The sequence below is a fragment of the Herpailurus yagouaroundi genome, unplaced genomic scaffold (genome assembly GCF_014898765.1).
Source record: "Herpailurus yagouaroundi ecotype Mexico unplaced genomic scaffold, PumYag 193, whole genome shotgun sequence".
Lineage (NCBI taxonomy): Eukaryota > Metazoa > Chordata > Mammalia > Carnivora > Felidae > Herpailurus > Herpailurus yagouaroundi.
In genome coordinates, this window is record NW_024412424.1 from 5,921,729 (window position 1) to 5,941,507 (window position 19,779).

Genomic DNA, 19,779 nt, shown 5'->3' on the forward strand with positions numbered 1-19,779 from the left:
CTCTCTCTCTCTCTCTCTCTCTCTCTCTCTCTCTCTCTCTCTCTCTCCCTCTCTGCCCCTCCCCTGCTTACACTCTCTTTCCCTCTCTCAAAATAAATAAATAAACTTAAAAAAAAAAAAAAAAGAAACCTAATGAGTGAGGAACATTTCTATACAATTAAACTGCTCACAGTTCTCCAGGGCTTGTCAGTTTTACATAATAAAGTCTAAAGAGGGGCGCCTGGGTGGCGCAGTCGGTTAAGCGTCCGACTTCAGCCAGGTCACGATCTTGCGGTCCGTGGGTTCGAGCCCCGCGTCGGGCTCTGGGCTGATGGCTCAGAGCCTGGAGCCTGTTTCCGATTCTGTGTCTCCCTCTCTCTCTGCCACTCCCCCGTTCATGCTCGGTCTCTCTCTGTCCCAAAAATAAATAAAAAACGTTGAAAAAAAAAAAATTAAGTCTAAAGAGTTTCCTCAAATTACCTGATTTGGTATCCTCACTAACTTCACTGTCCTGCTCCTTCTCACTATGTTTTTCATTTTCTCCATCTTGTGCTTTATCACCTTCATCTGTTTCGTTTTCCCCTTTGTTTTCTGCCTGAACGAGGAGGTATAAAAGAAGAGAACAGAGAGTGAGCAAAAAAACCCAGTCCTTCAACTAGTGATATTATCTAAGAGTAACAAAAGATTCCATTATTTTGGGCAGGGAGTGCACTAGGGCCTTGGAGGCCCAAGGGCCTTGGAGAGAAGAGCTAGAAATCAATACATTCAAAGAAACACCTTTCACTACCTCCACACCTGAGTGCTCACATGTTAATACGCCTCCACAACACACAGTCCCTGCACTCTTTGTGCCCTGTGCTATAAAGCCAGGGTCACAATATCCAAAGGAATGGCATGGAAATTCATTTATGTTATTTACTGGTTAAATAGAGAAATACTTAATAAACAAATGAATTACTGATTACCTGTCCAAAAGAATCAAGAGCATTTAAAATGTACATTATCAACCGAGAAGATGGAATACTGCCAAAATTAAAAGCTGACAAAGCCTTTAATACAGTCATTTGCTAATGGTTTTTAGTAAGAGCCACAATAGGGCATCAGTGATTATGCTCTGGGGACTGAAAACTTCAATTCTTCTGGTTAGAATTTGGTTTCATTTACTGACTCTGAAATCCTTGTGACTTTGGACAAATCATGTAACACTGTCTATAAAATGAAGAGATCATCATTGACTTGATGAGACTGTTTAGGAACTAGATGAATTCACAAATGGGAAGTACAAAGCACAGTATGTTGAACAATGTAAGAATTATAATTAATTTTACTCTTATCCTCATCCTGTCCTTATCTATATACAATTTTAAAACAACACACGTAATCAACACCTTAAACCGCATATTGTATATGTTCACTCAAATATTGAGTGAATGTCATCAAGGCTTCTAATCTTATCTTTTTTAACTGAAGTATAGTTGACATAAAATGTTATATCAGGTTCAGATTTACAACACAGTTGACAATTCTACACATTACACAATGCTAACTATGATAAATCTACTTCCTGTCCATATATTACAGTACTGACTATATTCCCTATGCTGTACTTTTCAGCCCCTTGACTTATTCATAACTGAAACTTGTACCTTAATCCTCCTTTACTTATTTTGCCCATCCCACTAACCCCCCTTTCCCCTCTGTCAATCACCACCTTGTTTTCTGTATTTATGGGTCTATTTCTGATTTTTTGGTTTAGTTTTGTTTTTCAGATCCCATATAGAAGGTGTTTTTTTTTTATTTTATTTTTTAAAATTTACATCCAAATTAGTTAGCATATAGTGCAACAATGATTTCAGGAGTAGATTCCTTAGTGCCCCTTACCCATTTAGCTCATCCCCCCTCCCACAATCCCTCCAGTAACCCTCAGTTTGTTCTCCATATTTATGAGCCTCTTCTGTTTTGTCCCCCTCCCTGTTTTTATACTATTTTTGTTTCCCTTCCCTTATGTTCATGTGTTTTGTCTCTTAAAGTCCTCATGTGAGTGAAGTCATATGATTTTTGTCTTTCTCTGACTGATTTCACTTAGCATAATATCCTCCAGTTCCATCCACGTAGTTGCAAATGGCAAGATTTCATTCTTTTTGATTGCTGAGTAATACTCCATTGTATATATATACCACATTTTCTTTATCCATTCATTTATCGATGGACATTTGGGCTCTTTCCATACTTTGGCTATTGGTGATAGTGCTGCTATAAACATGGGGGTGCATGTGTCCCTTCGAAACAGCACACCTATATCCCATGGATAAATGCCTAGTAGTGTAACTGCTGGGTCGTAGGGTAGTTCTATTTTTATTTTTTTGAGGAACCTCCATACTGTTTTCCAGAGTGGCTGCACCAGTTTGCATTCCCACCAGCAAGGCAAGAGATCCTCTCTCTCCACATCCTCGCCAACATCTGTTGTTGCCTGAGTTGTTAATGTTAGCCATTCTGACAAGTGTGAGGTGGTATCTCATTGTGGTTTTGATATGTATTTCCCTGATGATGAGTGATGTGGAGCATTTTTTCATGTGTCAGTTGGCCATCTGGATGTCTTCTTTGGAGAAGTGTCTATTCATGTCTTTTGCCCATTTCTTCACTAGATTATTTGTTTTTTGGGTGTTGAGTTTGATAAGTTCTTTATAGATTTTGGATACTAACCCTTTATCTGATATGTCATTTGCAAATATCTTTTCCCATTCCATCAGGTGCCTTTTAGTTTTGCTGATTGTTTCCTTTGCTGTGCAGAAGCCTTTTATTTTGATGAGGTCCCAGGAGTTCATTTTGTTTCCCTTGCCTCTGGAGACGTGTTGAGTAAAAAGTTGCTGAGGCCAAGATCAAAGAGGTTTTTGCCTGCTTTCTCCTTGAGGATTTTGATGGCTTCCTGTCTTACATTTAGGTCTTTCATCCATTTTGAGTTTATTTTTACTTTTGTGTATGCTGTAAGAAAGTGGTCCAGGTTCATTCTTCTGCATGTTGCTGTCCAGTTTTCCCAGCACCACTTGCTGACAAGACTGTCTTTATTCCATTGGATATTCTTTCCTGCTTTGTCAAAGATTAGTTTGCCATACGTTTGTGGGTTCACTTCTGGGTTCTCTATTCTGTTCCATTGATCTGAGTGTCTGTTCTCATGCCAGTAGCCCATATAGAAGTTAAATGTTAACGGTAGTTGTCTTTCTCTGACTTATTTCCTTATTCTAATACCCTCTAGGGTCTATCCATGTTGTCATGAATGGCAAGATTTCATTCATTTTTAAGGCTGAGTAATAATATTCCTGTGTGTGTGTGTGTGTGCGCGCGCGCATGCGCGTGATACATACTTCTTTATCCATTCATTTATCTGTGGACATTTATGTTGCTTCCATATCTTGGCTACTATAAATAACGTTGCAGTGAACATAAGGATGCACAGATCTTTTTGAATTAGCATTTTCGTTTTCTTTGGATAAATACCCAGTAGTGGAATTGCTGGATCATACGGTGGTTCTATTTTTAACTTTCTGAGGAAGCGCCACAGTTTTCCAGAGTGGCTGCACCAATTTACATTCCCATCAACAGTGCACTAGGGTTCATTTTCCCCACATCCTTGCTAACAGTTTTTGATACTAGCTTTTCTGATTGGTGTGAGGTGGTATCTTGTTGTGGTTTTGATTCGCATTTCCCAGATGATGAGTGATACCGAGCATCTTTTCATGTGTCTGCTGGTCATCTGTATATGTTCTTTACAAAAATGTCTATTCAGGTCCTTTGTCCATTGTTAAATCATGTGCCCCTGATCCTGAAGAGGCTGTAAAGTCCTATACTGCCTCACTCACCTTGTGTTTATAGCCTCTCTGAGTCAGAGATCAAGTCACAAACACATGGGGCACTTTGTTGCCTTCTGCACATTAGCTTCAGTGTCTCCTCCATGCCAGTGGAATCTTCAATTCCCTCTCCTCTATTTCAATTTTTATAGTTCTACCTGCTCTTTAATACCTACTTCAAATGTCGCCTTCTGATTAACACTTTTCTAACTATTTTCCTGCTGGCAGTTAAATCTCCTACAAAATTCCTTAGTATTCTATAGTTTTCTTCTGGCACAAATATAGGACCCAACCCTATAATTCAGTATCTGTAAAAACCACAATTTTGTATTCATTTCCCCAACTGTGCCTAAAAGGGATATAAAAGAAGAGGCTAGGGAGTGGATAAATCTTCCTCGAATGAATAAGTGAAAAATGTCCTATGTTATGCTTTGTGAAAATTATACCTTATACCAGCAAAATCCAAATGGCTGACAGAATCATCTGTAGTTCCCTGAGAGGGATCAAAGACAAAAGACAAAATAAACCCAAACCGTTATGCTACGAAAGGCATGCTCTCTCTGTGTCTTTTCTGTTGTAGAAGAATTCAAACAGACTTTCACCTTTTCAGGCTGCTGAACATCGGTATCTGTTTCCATTTTTTCCTCCTCAGCCCCTTCTACGAACAAAAGAATAAGAACAAGTAACACAATATGGAAAAAAGGTAAAAGCTTTCACACACAGCTGTATCTGAAATACAACTATGCGCAATGAGTCTCACAATTGTAAGGCTCACAGAAGTCCAGCATAAAACACAAACTTCATGATTGTATTAATTTAAAGTTCAAAAACAGATGAAAGTAATAGTGTTAGAAATCAGGACAGCAGTTAACCAAGGAAGGGGTGGGCAAGCAAAAGTGGGATAAAGGAGGGGCCTGAGGTGCTGGTAATGATTTGTTTCCTGATCCTGGGGCTCTTTACATGAATGTGTTTAATTTGTGAAAATGCATGGAGCTGTCCAATGAGGGCTTTTATTTTCTGTAGGTATAAAAATAAAAACCTCAAAAACATTTCAAGTAAAAAAGAGCAAAAAAAAAAAAAAAAAAAAAAAAGCCCCAAATAATTTATTTAACCAATGCTTAATGAGTGTGTGCATGTGTATATCTTTTTAATTTTTTTTTAAACATTTATTTTTGAGACAGAGAGAGACAGAGCATGAACGGGAGAGGGAGAGAGAGTGACAGAGAATCTGAAACAGGCTCTAGGCCCTGAGCTGTCAGCGCAGAGCCTGACGTGGGGCTCGAACTCACGGACCACGAGATCATGACCTGAGCTGAAGTCGGTCGCTTAACCGACTGAGCCACCCAGGCACCCCTGTATATCTTTTTTTTCCCTGTATTATCTTTTTTTATGTTTATTTATTTTGAGAGAAGACAGAGACAGCGTAAGTGGGGGAGGGGCAGAGAGAGAGGAGCCTAAGCAGGCTCTGAGCAGAGACTGACTCGGGGCTCAAACTCATGAAACTGTGAGATTAGGACCTGAGCCAAAACCAAGAGTCAGATGCTTAACTGACTGAGCCACCCGGGCGCCCTGTGAGTATGTATTTTGAGTCAAGCACTGGAGAAATACTGCAGAGCTAGGTATTCACTGAGCATCCAGAGCATCACATACTGGCCAGAGAAGACACAAACCAACAAGTCTACCACATACATGCACACATGAGACCCTGTGAGAAGCACAGAGGGCACAACCGTTTCAATCAGGGAAGGATAGATGGTTACGTGAGCATTTTCTAGGTGGACATGGTTGACAGGGTGGGTAATACAAATATAGAGAAGGACATTTCAAGGAAAGAGACTGAAAGACTCAAGGGTGCCAGGGAAATGTCGTTGGTGATGACTTTCAAGGGGAAGGCAGATAGGAAAAATCAGCAGGGAGATAATGCTGGTAAAAGTCGCCTGAGGAAGAGCCCTTAATTTGGTACTAAGGGAGTCTTAACTATATCCTATAGGTAAGAAATTAATCAAGATTTCTAAAAAACAAAAACAGTATAATCAGAAATGTGCTGACAACTCAGAGCCTGGATCCTGTTTCTGGATTCTGTATGTCCTTCTTCTCCGCCCATTCCCAGCTCTCATTCAGTCTCTCTCTCAAAAATAAATGAATATTAAAAAAAAACCCCAAAACAAAAACAAATATTTTACATATGATGAGGGTTTGCTGTGGTTTTAAATAAAAACATCTAAATAACCTACAGCTTAAGTCTTTATAGTATCCTCTTATAAATGATAAGACTAATAGTATTTATCATCAATGAGAGTATTTAAACATATTTAAACAAACATATTTAAAACTAACAGTGTCAAAGTTATTGAAAAGGAAAATCCCTCTTGCTCTAAGTCTTGCAGGTGGAACCAGACCTCACTTCCAGAATTCTGACTGACCAGGAGCTCCAGGGAATATGGTAGTTTGGGATGTCATGAATCTCACATAAGGTAGAAGATTACAACCTTCTAAAAAATGCCAAAAGGCTACAGTACCAGAAGTGAGACCAGAGTGTGGAAGAAGTGGGGCCAGGATCTATAACTTGGATCCTGTATCTGGGATCAAGTATTTGGAAAACTGGAGGGGAAGGGTCACACCCAAACATATTTGCTTGTAGTAGCTCACTGTCAGGAAGCTGAGCCCTGGACTAGCCAGCTCAAGGGCAGAGAAAAGAAGCCAGGATTCCTACACAGAGCCAGCCATAGGGTTGGCCAATGGGATCTCAAGCCAATGGCAAAAACCCCTAGCTATGAGAAGCAACATCCTCTGCAGATAGTCTTTCCAATCCCAATTTTAGCCGTTTAGAGCAAATGCCAAGAAAGGAAACCACCACGACTGGGCCAAAATATTAATCAACAGTTTCAGCACTCAAGGACTGCCAATAGGAGATCTGAATCCCGAACCTTGGCACAGCCATGGATGCAACAGATAAGTAAAAGAGAGAATCGTAAAGATCTCTAACCAACAAAAAAATATTAGAGATATGCAGAGATTTTTTAAAAAACCCTAAAGATCAAAAGTTTTTCTAAATGCTTTTATCCTTCAGTCCAGTCGTCTGCAGAGGCAAAAAACCAAAATGAAACAGGACACCTGGGTGGCTCAGTCAGTAGAGCGGGCAACTCTGGCTCAAGTCATGATCTCACGGTTCAAGAGTTCAAGCTCCACGTTGAGCTTGCTGCTGTCAGCACAGAACCCACTTCAGATTCTCCATCCCTCTCTCTCTGCCCATCCCCTGCTTGTGCTTGCAAAAATAAATAAAACATTAAAAACAAAATAAAACCAAAAAAATTTTTTCTAGAAATGAAGTCAGAGAAAAACAGATTAAACTGGGTGAGAAGAAAATCACAAAACTATAAAACACATCTAAAGAAATGATCCACACAGAGACTACTGAGATGGGAAATATGAAAGCATGAAAGCTAAGCTAAACAAAATCAACACTGGCTTTCTTCCATAATACAGCCATCAAAAATAGAGCATTATTAGAAATAAAGGGTGACAATGTATGAGAAAAAGGTTTAATTCACTAGAAAATGATTAACTTTTTATACTGTTAAACCTAATAAAAGAGTGTCAAATGTGTAACACCAAAACTGATAGAATGGTAGGGCAGAAATGAAAATGTGCCTCACAATAGGGATTTGAACATACTTTTCTCAATTTCAAGCTCATGTGCAACATTAAAAAAATACTGATCACAAATTAAGTCAAAATGCAAGTTTTAACAAATTTTGAAAAGTCAATGACACACAAGCCAAGGTTTCTCACCATAATACAATAAAACTAGAAGTTTAAAATATACACGTAATTTCTCTGTGCTTAGAAATAGAATTTTGGAAATCAGTAAATATAGCATGAAAAGGGAAATGTAAAGTCTTCTTAAACTTACATTAGAAAAGAAAAACATGCTCAATGTTTACACATTGTGTTCTTGATAAGCAGGAAAATGGTAACAGAATATAGAAGGTACACAAACAACAAGAAAAAATCAAAGAAATATAAAGCAAAAATACAACAGAGATAAAACATACACAATAGAGAGAATCAATATACCCCAAACTTGGTTCTTTGAAATAATAAGGGCAATAAATCAGTGTGACACATCGGGAAAAGAGAAAGAAGTCACAAAATAATTATATTAGGACTGGAAGAAAGGTCCTAACTATTAATAAGTCAAAATGGAAGTGACAAAGTACTACGAAAACTTTAATGCCGAACAGAAAAATTAGATTAAATGAAGAAATCACTGGGGCACCTGGGTGGCTCTGTCAGTTAAGCGTCCAACTCTTGGTTTCAGCTCAGGTCATGATCTAACGGTTTTGTGAGTTCAAGCCCCACATCAAGCTCTGTGCTGACAGTGAGGAGCCTATCTGGAATTCTGTCTCCCTCTCTGTCCCTCCCCACTTGTGCTGGCGCGCGCTCTCGCTCTCTCTCTCTCTCAAAACAAACAAACGAATGAATGAATGGACAAATTATTAGAAAGTATTTTACCAAACAGATTCAAGAAGAAAACCGAAGTCCTGAGGAGTCCCATAAAAAACAAAAAACAAAAACAAAAAAAAAACTGGAATAATTAAAAAATTTAAACCAAACCACCACAGGTCCAGATGTTTTTACTGGGGGAATTCCACCAAACTTTTAGGGAAGGGAGGATTATAATGTTACTTAAACTTTTCTAGAGAAAAGAAGAGAGAATACCCCTCCCCATTCTCTGAGGCTAGTATAACCTTGATTCACAAATCAGATACAGACAACAAATAATGAGTATTAGAGGCCACTAGGCTAAATCTCATTCATAATCACAATGAAAATCTCCTAAGCAAAAAATCTGAAAACAGAACATGGCAGTGTATAAAAAAGGCAGTACATTATGACAAAATAATAGGATAGTATCGGAAAAGTAATTTAAAATTTATAAATCTGTAAGTTTATAGACTTATTTGATCACACCCATTAAGTGTCTGATAAAACTCAGCATCTTTCATGACAAGCTCTTGGAAAACCAGGGATACAAAAGAAGTTCCTGAGCCCTCAAAACTGTTATCGATAATCCTAAAACGAATGTCATCCTTCCTGGAGAGATGCATACAGTATTTCCTTTGAAATCAAGAGTAGGACATGGGTAACAGTATTACTATTTCCCTTCAATACTGCCATGGAAGTTGTAGCCCAAAGTGTCATTTAAAAAAAAGAAGAAAAGTAGTCATGATTGCAGAGAATGAAACTGTATACCTGAAAAAATCTGCAGAAAAGTTACTAGAAATAATCACAGGGTTTAGCAAGGTGGTTAGCTATAAAATTAACATACAAAATCAACCACATTTCATATGTTAAAAATCAATTCCAGGTAAAGACACATGAAAAAACAAAAGCTAAATGGTATCTTAAAAGCGGTAATCATAAAATAAAGAACTAACTTCAGTCAATTAAAATTAAAGATTTCTTTTCATTAAAAGATGCCAAAAGGAAAGAACATGTAACCGAATGGTAGAAAACACATGCAGTACAGCAACTAGATCAACAGTTCAGATTTCTAAAGGAAATCATAAAAACTATTAAAAAGTGACCAAATAACAAAAATAGCTGTGTTACAGAATGATATATGTATGCCCAGTAAATAGAAGATACTCAGATCAGTTATACAGAGATGTGTAATTTGAAACCACTATGGACTTCCAAGCCTCCAGAACAGAGACATAAATGTTGTTTATAAGGCAAATAAATAAATAAATAAAACCACAATGGAATGTCACTTTATACCTACTATTATCAGCAGAGATTAACACTAGAAGTGTATGATCAAGTGTTACTGGATGAAGTGTCAAGTGATACACTTGCTTTGGGGAAAAAACCCAGAATTTCCTAAAACCCTGTAACTCACAGATTGATCCACAACAAAACAAGTTATACAAGAATAATCAAGGTTCAATGTTCAAAATATTCAATGCACTAACGTTCCTTTATCAAAAAATTTGCCTTACGAAAAAGCGATACCCGAATTAAACGGAGGGCTGAGTGACTCCAACTCCTTGTCTCAGTTGTGGCAACTAGTCCACCAAGCACACGTCAAGGAGCAGTGGTGCCCTGTGGGGCACGTACAAGGTTGGACACGTGTCTGAGAACAAACAGGAACAAACCAAACTGCCTACCAGTAATAGAAAAATGGATGATTAAACAGGGCTGTAATCACACAACAAAATATTTTACAGCAGTGGAAATAAATGAACTGTGCATATGTGGATAATGTAACTACATGGATATGCACTGAAAACATAATAGTAAAACAAAGTCTCAGAAGTCTAAATAAACCATGTTTTATAAAGCTGAAAAACAAACAAAATTACACCTAACATGTTAAGCGCATCTTTCATCTTTTTTTTTTTTTTTTTTTTTTTGGCAGTAAGGGGCAAGAGAGCAAGAGACAGGGAGAGAAAATCTTAAGCACGCTCCACATCCAGGACAGAGCCCGACACGGGCTCAATCTCACAACTGTTAGTTCATGAACTGAGTTAAAATCAAGGGTCAGACACTTAACCGACTGAGCCACCCAGGCGCCCCAAGAACATCTTTTCTTTGTGATACAAGTCACTTTTAAAAAGTAGTAGAACAAGATTCAAAATTTAGGATTCTTAGTGCTGGCGGCAGGAAGGTGAGAAGATAAGGGAGAAAGAGATGAAAATTACTGCGAATGCTCTAGTTCTTAGTTCAGATGAAATATGTAACACGCATTAAGACACATTCAAATATTAACAATGAAGAGATGTGAACAAAAACCAAACACAGGTGGGGTTAACAAAAACACAACAAAACACCCTAACTTCCTAAGTTACTATTAATTGAATGTGCACTGGGCCACCTTTGCTTAGTCAGCTTAATTACAGACTGGGTATTATGTGGGAGAAATGCAGTATTTTTCAAAAAAGACAATCTGCTTTTAAATAACTACCCACAACCTACAGCTCCAGATTCTAAAAGATTACACACTCCCTGTGTCTACTGTAAGGCAAGTCCAACTTGGTATTAACTCTTTTAATGAGCTAGGAGTCCAAGATGAACAGTTACATAATATTAATATTTATTCACATAATGGTGGTACAGTTAAATATACCTTCTCTAAGGGGAGAAACCTGAAGACAAGCACTCAGACCTTTAACAAGACATCTATTAAGAGTTAATTATGAGTTGTGTATTCCTCAAGATGCTATGTGGAGGAGTATGTAAAGTGGTTTCTATCCTACAAAACATTTTTTCAAGCTGCTTTCAGACATCTTGGAAAAAGAAACGCAAAACAACAGCTTCTCTTTGGTCTGAATTCTGGTTGGAACTGTAAATGCTTAAGAGGCTGCAGTCCCTCACATATGCCATGTCATCTTGTTGATGTCTACAAACTAGATGGTTGGAAATCTTTCCCTACAAATGTGTGGTATGACCCATGTCTGCAAAGATAAATGAAGAGGATACTAGAATGAATAAAATAAAAATCCCAACTTAAGCAAGTAGACACCTAACATAAACCAGTGGACCATGCGCCCAACATAAAAAGGAGGAAAAAATAAAAACTCCTTTGACTTGTAACTGAGCTATGAGGGGAATGCCCGGTCCGCTAGGGGAAAATAACATCATAGCTCACAATCAGACCTTATGCTAGAGCAAGGGCTCTGTAAAGAGCAGACAGACAGTAACTATGCTCAGATTTGCAGGCTGTGTAAGTCTTAGCTGCAACTATTCACTTCTGCCACAGGAGCACAAAGTCAGCCATGAAAGCAGCCTGAAGATGAATGAGCATGGTTGTGTTTCAATAAAACTTTACAGACACTGAAATGTACATGTCATATAGTTAGTACGTGTCAAGAAATAACATTCTTCTTTTCATTTTTTCCAATCATTTAAAACTGTAAATACTACTCTTATTTATTCTGGGCTAAATAAAAACAGGTGGCAACCTGGATTTGGCCCAAGAACCAAAATTTCCTAACCCCTGCTCCAGAAGAAGAGGGTGAGTTCTGGATCCAGACTGTCTCGGTTTGAATCCTGTCTCTGAATTTACTAGCTGAAACGACCTTGGTCAAGCTACTTAGCTGCTAAATGCTTCATTCTGTTTATCTACAAAAGAATAATAATAGTTCATAGTGCTAACGATTAAATTATTTCATGCAAAATGCTAATAACTGGCTCATAGTAAGTACTCAACAATATTAATATTATTAATAAATACAGTAGGCTGGACCCCAGACTTATCTATTAGCATAAGCCCTTGCAGTGGCCTTTGGCACCGCCTCAGTGACAACAACAGAGGGCTGTCATTCTGCCCTGAATTTCCAAAGGTCCTTCCCAATCTGGTATGTCATCTGTGACTTCCGGTTCCTGTGACTTTTTTTTTTTTGGTTGTTGGAAGCTGATTTTCTTTTTTCAAAATTTTATTTAAACTCTAGTTATTTAATATATAGTGTAACACTGGTTTCAGAAGAATTCAGTCATTCATCATATATAACACCCAGTGCTCATCTTAACAAGTGCCCTCCTTAATACCCATCACTCATTTATTTTTTTTTAATTTTTTTTCAACGTTTTAATTTATTTTTGGGACAGAGAGAGAGCATGAATGGGGAAGGGGCAGAGAGAGAGGGAGACACAGAATTGGAAACAGGCTCCAGGCTCCGAGCCATCAGCCCAGAGCCTGACGTGGGGCTCGAACTCACGGACCGCGAGATCGTGACCTGGCTGAAGTCGGAAGCTTAACCGACTGCGCCACCCAGGCGCCCCAGCCCCATCACTCATTTAACCCATCCCCCATCGACCTCCCTCATCAATCCTCAGTTTGTTCTCTATCATTAAGAGTCTCTTATGGTTTGCTTCCCTCTTTTTTTTTTTTTTTTTTTTGAGAGAAAGGGGGCACAAGTGAGGGGCAGAGAGAGAGAGAGAGAAGCGGTGCTCACCCAGGGCTCATGTTTTTACCTGAAGTGGGGCTCGTGCTCACCTGATGCGGGTCTCAAGCTCACCAGAAGCAGGGCTTGAGCTCACCCAGTATGGGACTTGAGCTCACCCAGTATGGGACTTGAACTCACAATTTGTGAGATCATGACCTGAGCCAAAGTCAGATGCTTAACAACTGAGCCGCCGAGGCACCTCCTCTTTTTTTTTAAGTTTATTATTTTGAGAGAGAGTGCGATCAGCGTGGGGGCAGAGAGGGAGAACATCCCAAGCTGACTCCTCATTGTCAGCGTGGAGCCCAATGTGGGGCCCCAACTCACAAGCCTCAAGATCATGACCTGAGCAGAAATCAAGAGTCAGACGCTTAACGAACTGAGCCACCCCGGTGCCCCCCACCCAACTCTTTTTTCCCCTTTCCCATATGTTCATCTGTTTTGCTTCTTAAATTCCACATGAGTGAAATCATGGTATTTGTCTTTTTCTGACCTACTTATTTTGCTTAGTATAATACATTCCAGCTCCATCCACATCATTGCAAATGGCAGTATTTCGTGTATTTTGATGGCTGAGTAATATAGATATACACACATACACACACATCTTTATCCATCCAACACCCGATGGGACACGGGCTCTTTCTATAGTTCAACACCCAATGGGACACGGGCTCTTTCCATAGTTTGGGTATTGTTGATACCATAAACACTGGGATGCATGTACTCCTTCAAATCTATATTTGTATCCTTTGGGTAAATACCTAGGAGTGCAATTGCTGGATCATAGGGTAGTTCTATATTTTAACATTTTGAGGAACCTCCATACTGTTTTCCAGAGTGGCTGCACCAGTCTGCATTCCCACCAACAGTGCAAAAGTGTTCTCCTTTCTCTGCATCTTCGCCAATACCTGTTGTTTCCTGTGTGGTCAATTTTAGCCATTCTGACAGGCGTAAGGTGGTACCTCATCATGGTTTTGGTTTGTACTTCCCTGATGATGAGTCATGTTTAGCATCTTTTCATGTGTCCATTAGCCATCTGGATGTCTTCTTTGGAAAAATGCCCATTCATGTCTTCTGCCCATTTCTTAACTAGACTATTCCCCATGTGACTTCTGACTTTCCTGTAAAGGGTCAAGGAGTGTTACAGAAGCACATGCCCTTGTCCCATTCTTTTAAAATGTTACTAATGGGTCAGGGATAGCCGACCAATCTGACTTACCAGGGGTCAGCAAACTATAGTCCTCCTGCCTATTTTTGCAAATACAATTTTATTAGAACACAGCCACACTCATTTGTTTAAATATGGTCTATGGTTGCTTTTGCACTACAAAGGCAGATCTGAGTAGTTATGACAGAGGCTGGTATGCAAAAGCCTGAAATTTTTATCATGTGGGCCTTTATAGAAATGTCTGCTGACCCGTGACAGAAAAATTCATGCTGTGATAGTTCTGCCTATGAATGAAGATACTCAGGAGAGGTCTACTCTCAAATTCTCAGTTTTCAATGTTGGGAATTGAGGGACAGTGGCAAATAGGGGATGTGACCAGAACCCATGAAAATGCCTACCAAGGTGGTCATATTCTAGGGTGGACCTGTTCATACTTGACTCATGGTTTTCATATCCTTTTACAATCCCCTTCCCGTGAGTGTGAGGCAAATGTGATGGGATTTTCATTTATATAAGATCCTGTCTTTTTACTACACTCACTCTAGACTCTCCTTGCCAGCTTGATGCAGCAAGCTGCCACACTGGGGAAGCCTACATGGTGAACAACAGCGGGTGGCCTCTAGTAGTTTAGGGCAGCTTCCAGCTGACAGCCAGCAAGAAACTGGAACCTTCAGCCCCACACCTGGAAGTAAATTGATTCTGACAACAGGAGTGAACATGGAGGCGGATTCTTCAGTAGTCAAGCCTCCAGATGAGAACACAGACCAGTCACCACCCTGAGTGCAGCCTTGTGATATCCTCAGCAGAGGACCCAGTAAGGCTGTGGCACAGACTCACGGAAGCAAGGAGATATATATATCTTGTTTTAAGCCACTAACTTTATGGTAATTTATTATGCAGCAATGGATAACTATACACCTACTGAACTTCTGAATGAACCTCAACCAAAGATGAGAGGTAAATTAGCTGGCATCTGTGACAGCAGTATCTTCAGACACTAGGAACAGGAAATGGTACTGCCAGTCTGGTTCCACTCTATCCCTTGCCCTGTCTCCCACAGATGCAGCACTGATACCACAACTGGCTCCGGTCCTCTGCCTCCACGTTTGCTCTGTGCCCCCAAACATGCTTTAGCTTGAGGGGTATGTGTTGCTCTCATCCTTAGAGAGCTGAGCTTCTGTCTCCTCCGGTCACCAAGCCAGAATGCTGTCCTTCATGGGCACCATATCTTTTTCCTAGCTTCTGCAATCAAGTGCTTCCTGCTCTAGTGAGGATAATACTGCCAGCAAAACCAGAATGAGGAGATCTAGACACCATCTCCTAAAGAGTTGAAAGAACTGGGAAAGTTAGTGTGGAGGACAGAACAAAATGCTTGCAAAAGTAATAAATAACGAAGATTTGGTGGGAACTCTTCTATTTCCTGCACGTCATCTGTAAATTGTCAGCAGGTAATTTCTAAAATAGACTGAATCCGGGGCGCCTGGGTGGCTCAGTCGGTTGAGCGTCTGACCGGCTCAGGTCACGATCTCGCAGTTCGTGAGTTCGAGCCCCACGTCGGGCTCTGTGCTGACAGCTCGGAGCCTGGAGCCTGCTTCAGATTCTGTGTCTCCCTCTCTCTGCCCCTTTCCCGCTCATGCTCTGTCTCTCTCTCTCAAAAATGAATAAACGTTAAAAAAAAAATTAAAATAGACTGAATCCTGTTATTTCTCTTCCCTGGGGACTTTTCAATTTCCATGAGGTAAAAGCCCTTCAAAATCACCACCCCCCCAATACATCTATACAGCTGCACCTGGTCACAGTACCTGCTCCCCACAGACTTCTTGGCATTATTTCCAGAATATGCCACACATGTTCATCCTTTTTTTCCTTTTTCATTATTGTTTAAAAGGTTACCTCCTCTGTGAAGCCTTCCCTAACTGACCCAATCAGAACTTGTGTTTCTTCCACATGCGCCTCTTTCTATAACTGTATTCGTTTCTTTCCTTTCTTCTTACCTACCTTACCCACCTACTTACAATGTCTCCCCACCCTAACGGAATATCCTTCAAGGACAAGTGTTTAATTCAGTGATTCATAAAGTGTGGGCCAGGTACCAAACCCCCTCCCCTGGTCATGGAAATGTCCCCAAGGTAAAAACTATTTTTATAACAACACAAAGATTGTTATTTCCCTTTTCACTCTCATCTCCCGCAAATGTGGAGTGTGGCTTCCCAGAGGCTGCATGACACATGATGATGTCAGCTACAGCGGACGTGCACCTGTGTATTGTTCTGGTTTAAAAGTTTCTGTTTTAACTTCTGATACAGTAAATATCAACAGATAGAATTCAAATAAATTAACACATTTTGGGTTCCTCATTATTTGTAAAGAATATAAAGAAGTCCTGAGACCAAAAGAGCTTGAGAACTGCTAGTCCTATAGATTTTGTCTTCTCAGGGAAGAACAAAATAAGGCCCATGGTGGGAACTCACTCAACCCTTCTGGAATCTGATCGTGTCATTCTCTGCATTAAAGTTCAAGCATTCCATAGAGCTGCCAATATACAGTCCAAGCTTGCATCACCCTGTCACTCTCTGTGACTTTGCTCCAATCTAGCTGCGCACCTGATCTCTCCATGTCCTTATTTGAACTCTGGGTTGAGGCTAACCTGGTTTACACGTCCCACCCTCTGTACAACCTTCTGTTACCATCTTTGTGCCTTTGCTCACATTGTCCTACAGAACCGAATACTTGCTCCAATATGGCTCAGTGACCTCCTAAATCTTTTTCAGCGTTCAGCTCAAATCCCTTCTTTGTAAAGTCTTCCCCAGTCTAAACTTACATGTCTCTTTGTGCTAACTCTTACAGCACCTCCCAAGTCCAGTCCCCCTTGAACAATTAATACTATGTATGCTTCATTACATCCCGAATCCTCCCAACACAGAATGATTTTTTCCACGTATGTGTAGCTCATCACAAAAAAACAGTCCCAATTAATAGAGGATCTACTTATGTCTTATATAGTAGCCCACAGCAAGAGATCTCTAACAAGTAACCAAAAAGCCTAACTTGATAAAGTCCCCAAAAAGCATTACATAATTGTACTACATAATGGAAGCCAATTTCTCCCTAAAAATATGTATCCTACCATTTAGTAAATATGGGTCATTAGACAACTCACCTAAATTCTAGCCAGTACGAGCTAGTCCCTAGATGTTAAGTGTCCAATTATGAGCTCCTCAGAAGTTTGACTCTATCCTTCACTGCCTCTTGAAATAGGTCTGAAAGAGCCCTTCAAATAGAACCTTGACAGAGAGAAGAGAGAAGCCACTCCACATGATGGAAGTCTGATGATCAAATACTGTTCTACTGTTTTCTTAGGTTCACTAGCTTCGCATGTTTCACACATGGTGTTTTAGAAGTGCCTGATTTGTAAAATGGTATGAAGTCCTCACAGTGAGAAGAATGAGGCTATTTATAAGCGATGAATAGTATCTCAGGCAAGAACTGTAACAGTCACTTCTGGGCTTTCAGTTCCAAGAAAGTGACCCTTTCAATATTATCACTTTCAAGATGTTCTTCTTAATCTCCTGATGGGTTAGAGACTAGTTTTTATCCTTCGTGAAAACCAGAAGTGATTAATTGGGTTCCTCCACACAGAACTGTGACAAATGGCTCAAGATGCGTTCTTTGGAGTCCTGTATTCCACAGGATGTCAAGGAACCTGGTGGACAATCCACTCAGTGACATAAAAGAATGTTCTCTGAATATTCTATTTGTGACTCAATATCCCTACAGCATACACAGTCAACTGTAAGGAATAAACATCATTTAACATAATCTTTCAAATTTCTCTAAGCCAGGATTAAGATACATAAATCAATTCACAGTAGCAAAAAATTAAATAAAGAAAACCAATACCTGAGATCATGAAATGGGAAGTTACCAAGGTTAAGTCTTTGACAGACCCTTGAACATGCATGTAAATTCCAACTCCCTGGGGGAAGGACTGACAACCAAAAACGGGACTAAGATGCACTGCACTACGACAATCATACAGGAAAACGTCCTTATTCCTAGGAGATGATGCATGCTGAGTGATCTAGAGTGCAAAGAATCATGGTATCTATAACTTACTTTGAAATAGTTCACCAGAAACAATAAAATAAAAATCATTTAGACTGCTGGATAAATATGGCAAAGTTGAACCTAACTAGTAGGCACATGAAATATCACTGTGCTACAATCACTATTTCAGTATTGTTTGGCTACAAGTAAACACGTTATTAGAAAGGCTATTTTGTTTAGACCCCATGTTAATTAAAGAAAAATCTAATAAATGTGTTTAATAAAAGTTTTCTTAGGGGGCAACTGGGTGGCTCAGTTGATTAAATGTCCAACTCTTGATTTTAGCTCAGGTCCTGATCTCATGGAGACTGAGCCCCAAGTCAAGTCTCGAGTTGAGCTCTGTGCTGATGGCTCGGGCCTGCTTGGGATTCTCATTCTCATTCATTCATTCTCTCTCTCTCTCTCTCTCTCCCCCCCTCCCTCCCTCCCTCCCTCCCTCTCTCTCTCTCTCTCTCTCCCCCTCCTTCCCTCCCTCTCTCTCTCTCTCTCTCTCTCTCACACACACACACACACACACACACACACACACACACACACACACACACAAAGATAAATAAACTTAAAAAAAAAAAAAAGTTTTTGTGGTGCCTGGGTGGCTTACTCAGCTGAGCATCCGATTCTTGATCTCGGCTCAGGTCATGATCTTGCAGTTCAGTGGGTTAGAGCCCTGAATCGGGCTCTGCACTGATTGCACAGAGTCTGCTTGAAATTCTGTCTCTCCTCTCTGTCCCTCCCCCACTTGTGCACGCACACACTCTCTCTTAAAATAAGTAAACTTTAAAAAATAATAAAAATTAGGGGTGCCTGGGTGGCTCACTCGGTTGAGCAACCGACTTCAGCTCAGGTCATGATCTCACAGTTCATGAGTTCAAGCCCCATGTCGGGCTCTGCACTGACAGCTCAGGGCTTGGAGCCTGCTTCAGATTCTGTGTCTCCCTCTCTCTCAAAAATAAATAAACATTAAATAAAAAATTAAATACAGTAAAAAAAATCTTTGATTTTAAAATATATTACATAAGTTATTTGGAAAATAAATCAACTTAATTCCTAGATGTGTGGTATTCTCAGCCTAATAGAATGAGTTTTAGGGGCGCCTGGGTGGCGCAGTCGGTTAAGCGTCCGACTTCAGCCAGGTCAAGATCTCACGGTCCGTGAGTTCAAGCCCCGCGTCGGGCTCTGGGCTGATGGCTCAGAGCCTGGAGCCTGTTTCCGATTCTGTGTCTCCCTCTCTCTCTGCCCCTCCCCCGTTCATGCTCTGTCTCTCTCTGTCCCAAAAATAAATAAACGTTGAAAAAAAAATTAAAAAAAAAAAAAATACAGGTCAGACTCATGCTCTTCTGCTCGAACCTCCTCCCCCCATTGGCTCCCCCCTACCTAGAGTAAAAACTAAAATGTTACAGTGGTCCACGAGGCTCTCATCATTTCCCATGACCTCCTCCTCAGTGCAATCCAGCTACTTGTCCATGATACCCCCTTGCTATTCCTCAACTATGCCAGGCAGCTCCCATCTCCTATCTGTACAGTGATTGCTCCCAATGCCTAGAGCACTCTGACCTTCCTTTGCCTCATTTACAGCTTCGTCCAAATGTCACTTTCTTGATAACATATTCCCTGACCTTTACTTGAAAATCGCAATTCCACACACTTCACAATTTGTCTTCATACCCTGCTTTAATTTGTACCATACCACTTATCAACCAACAGTTTCTACATATTTATATTTAATTTA

General features: G+C 40.1%; 1 protein-coding gene across 1 annotated transcript in view; it reads right to left on the reverse strand.

The window, feature by feature from the left end:
* The window catches only part of SMARCC1 (SWI/SNF related BAF chromatin remodeling complex subunit C1), a 177,750-nt gene that overhangs the window by 47,856 nt on the left and 110,115 nt on the right, over nucleotides 1–19,779 (reverse strand). Inside the window, exons 23-24 of the mRNA XM_040445559.1 lie at nucleotides 4,427–4,482; nucleotides 460–574 (exon numbers count right to left, since the gene is read on the reverse strand). Of these exons, the coding sequence (XP_040301493.1) occupies nucleotides 460–574; nucleotides 4,427–4,482 (171 nt within the window). The remainder of the gene's footprint in view (nucleotides 1–459; nucleotides 575–4,426; nucleotides 4,483–19,779) is intronic.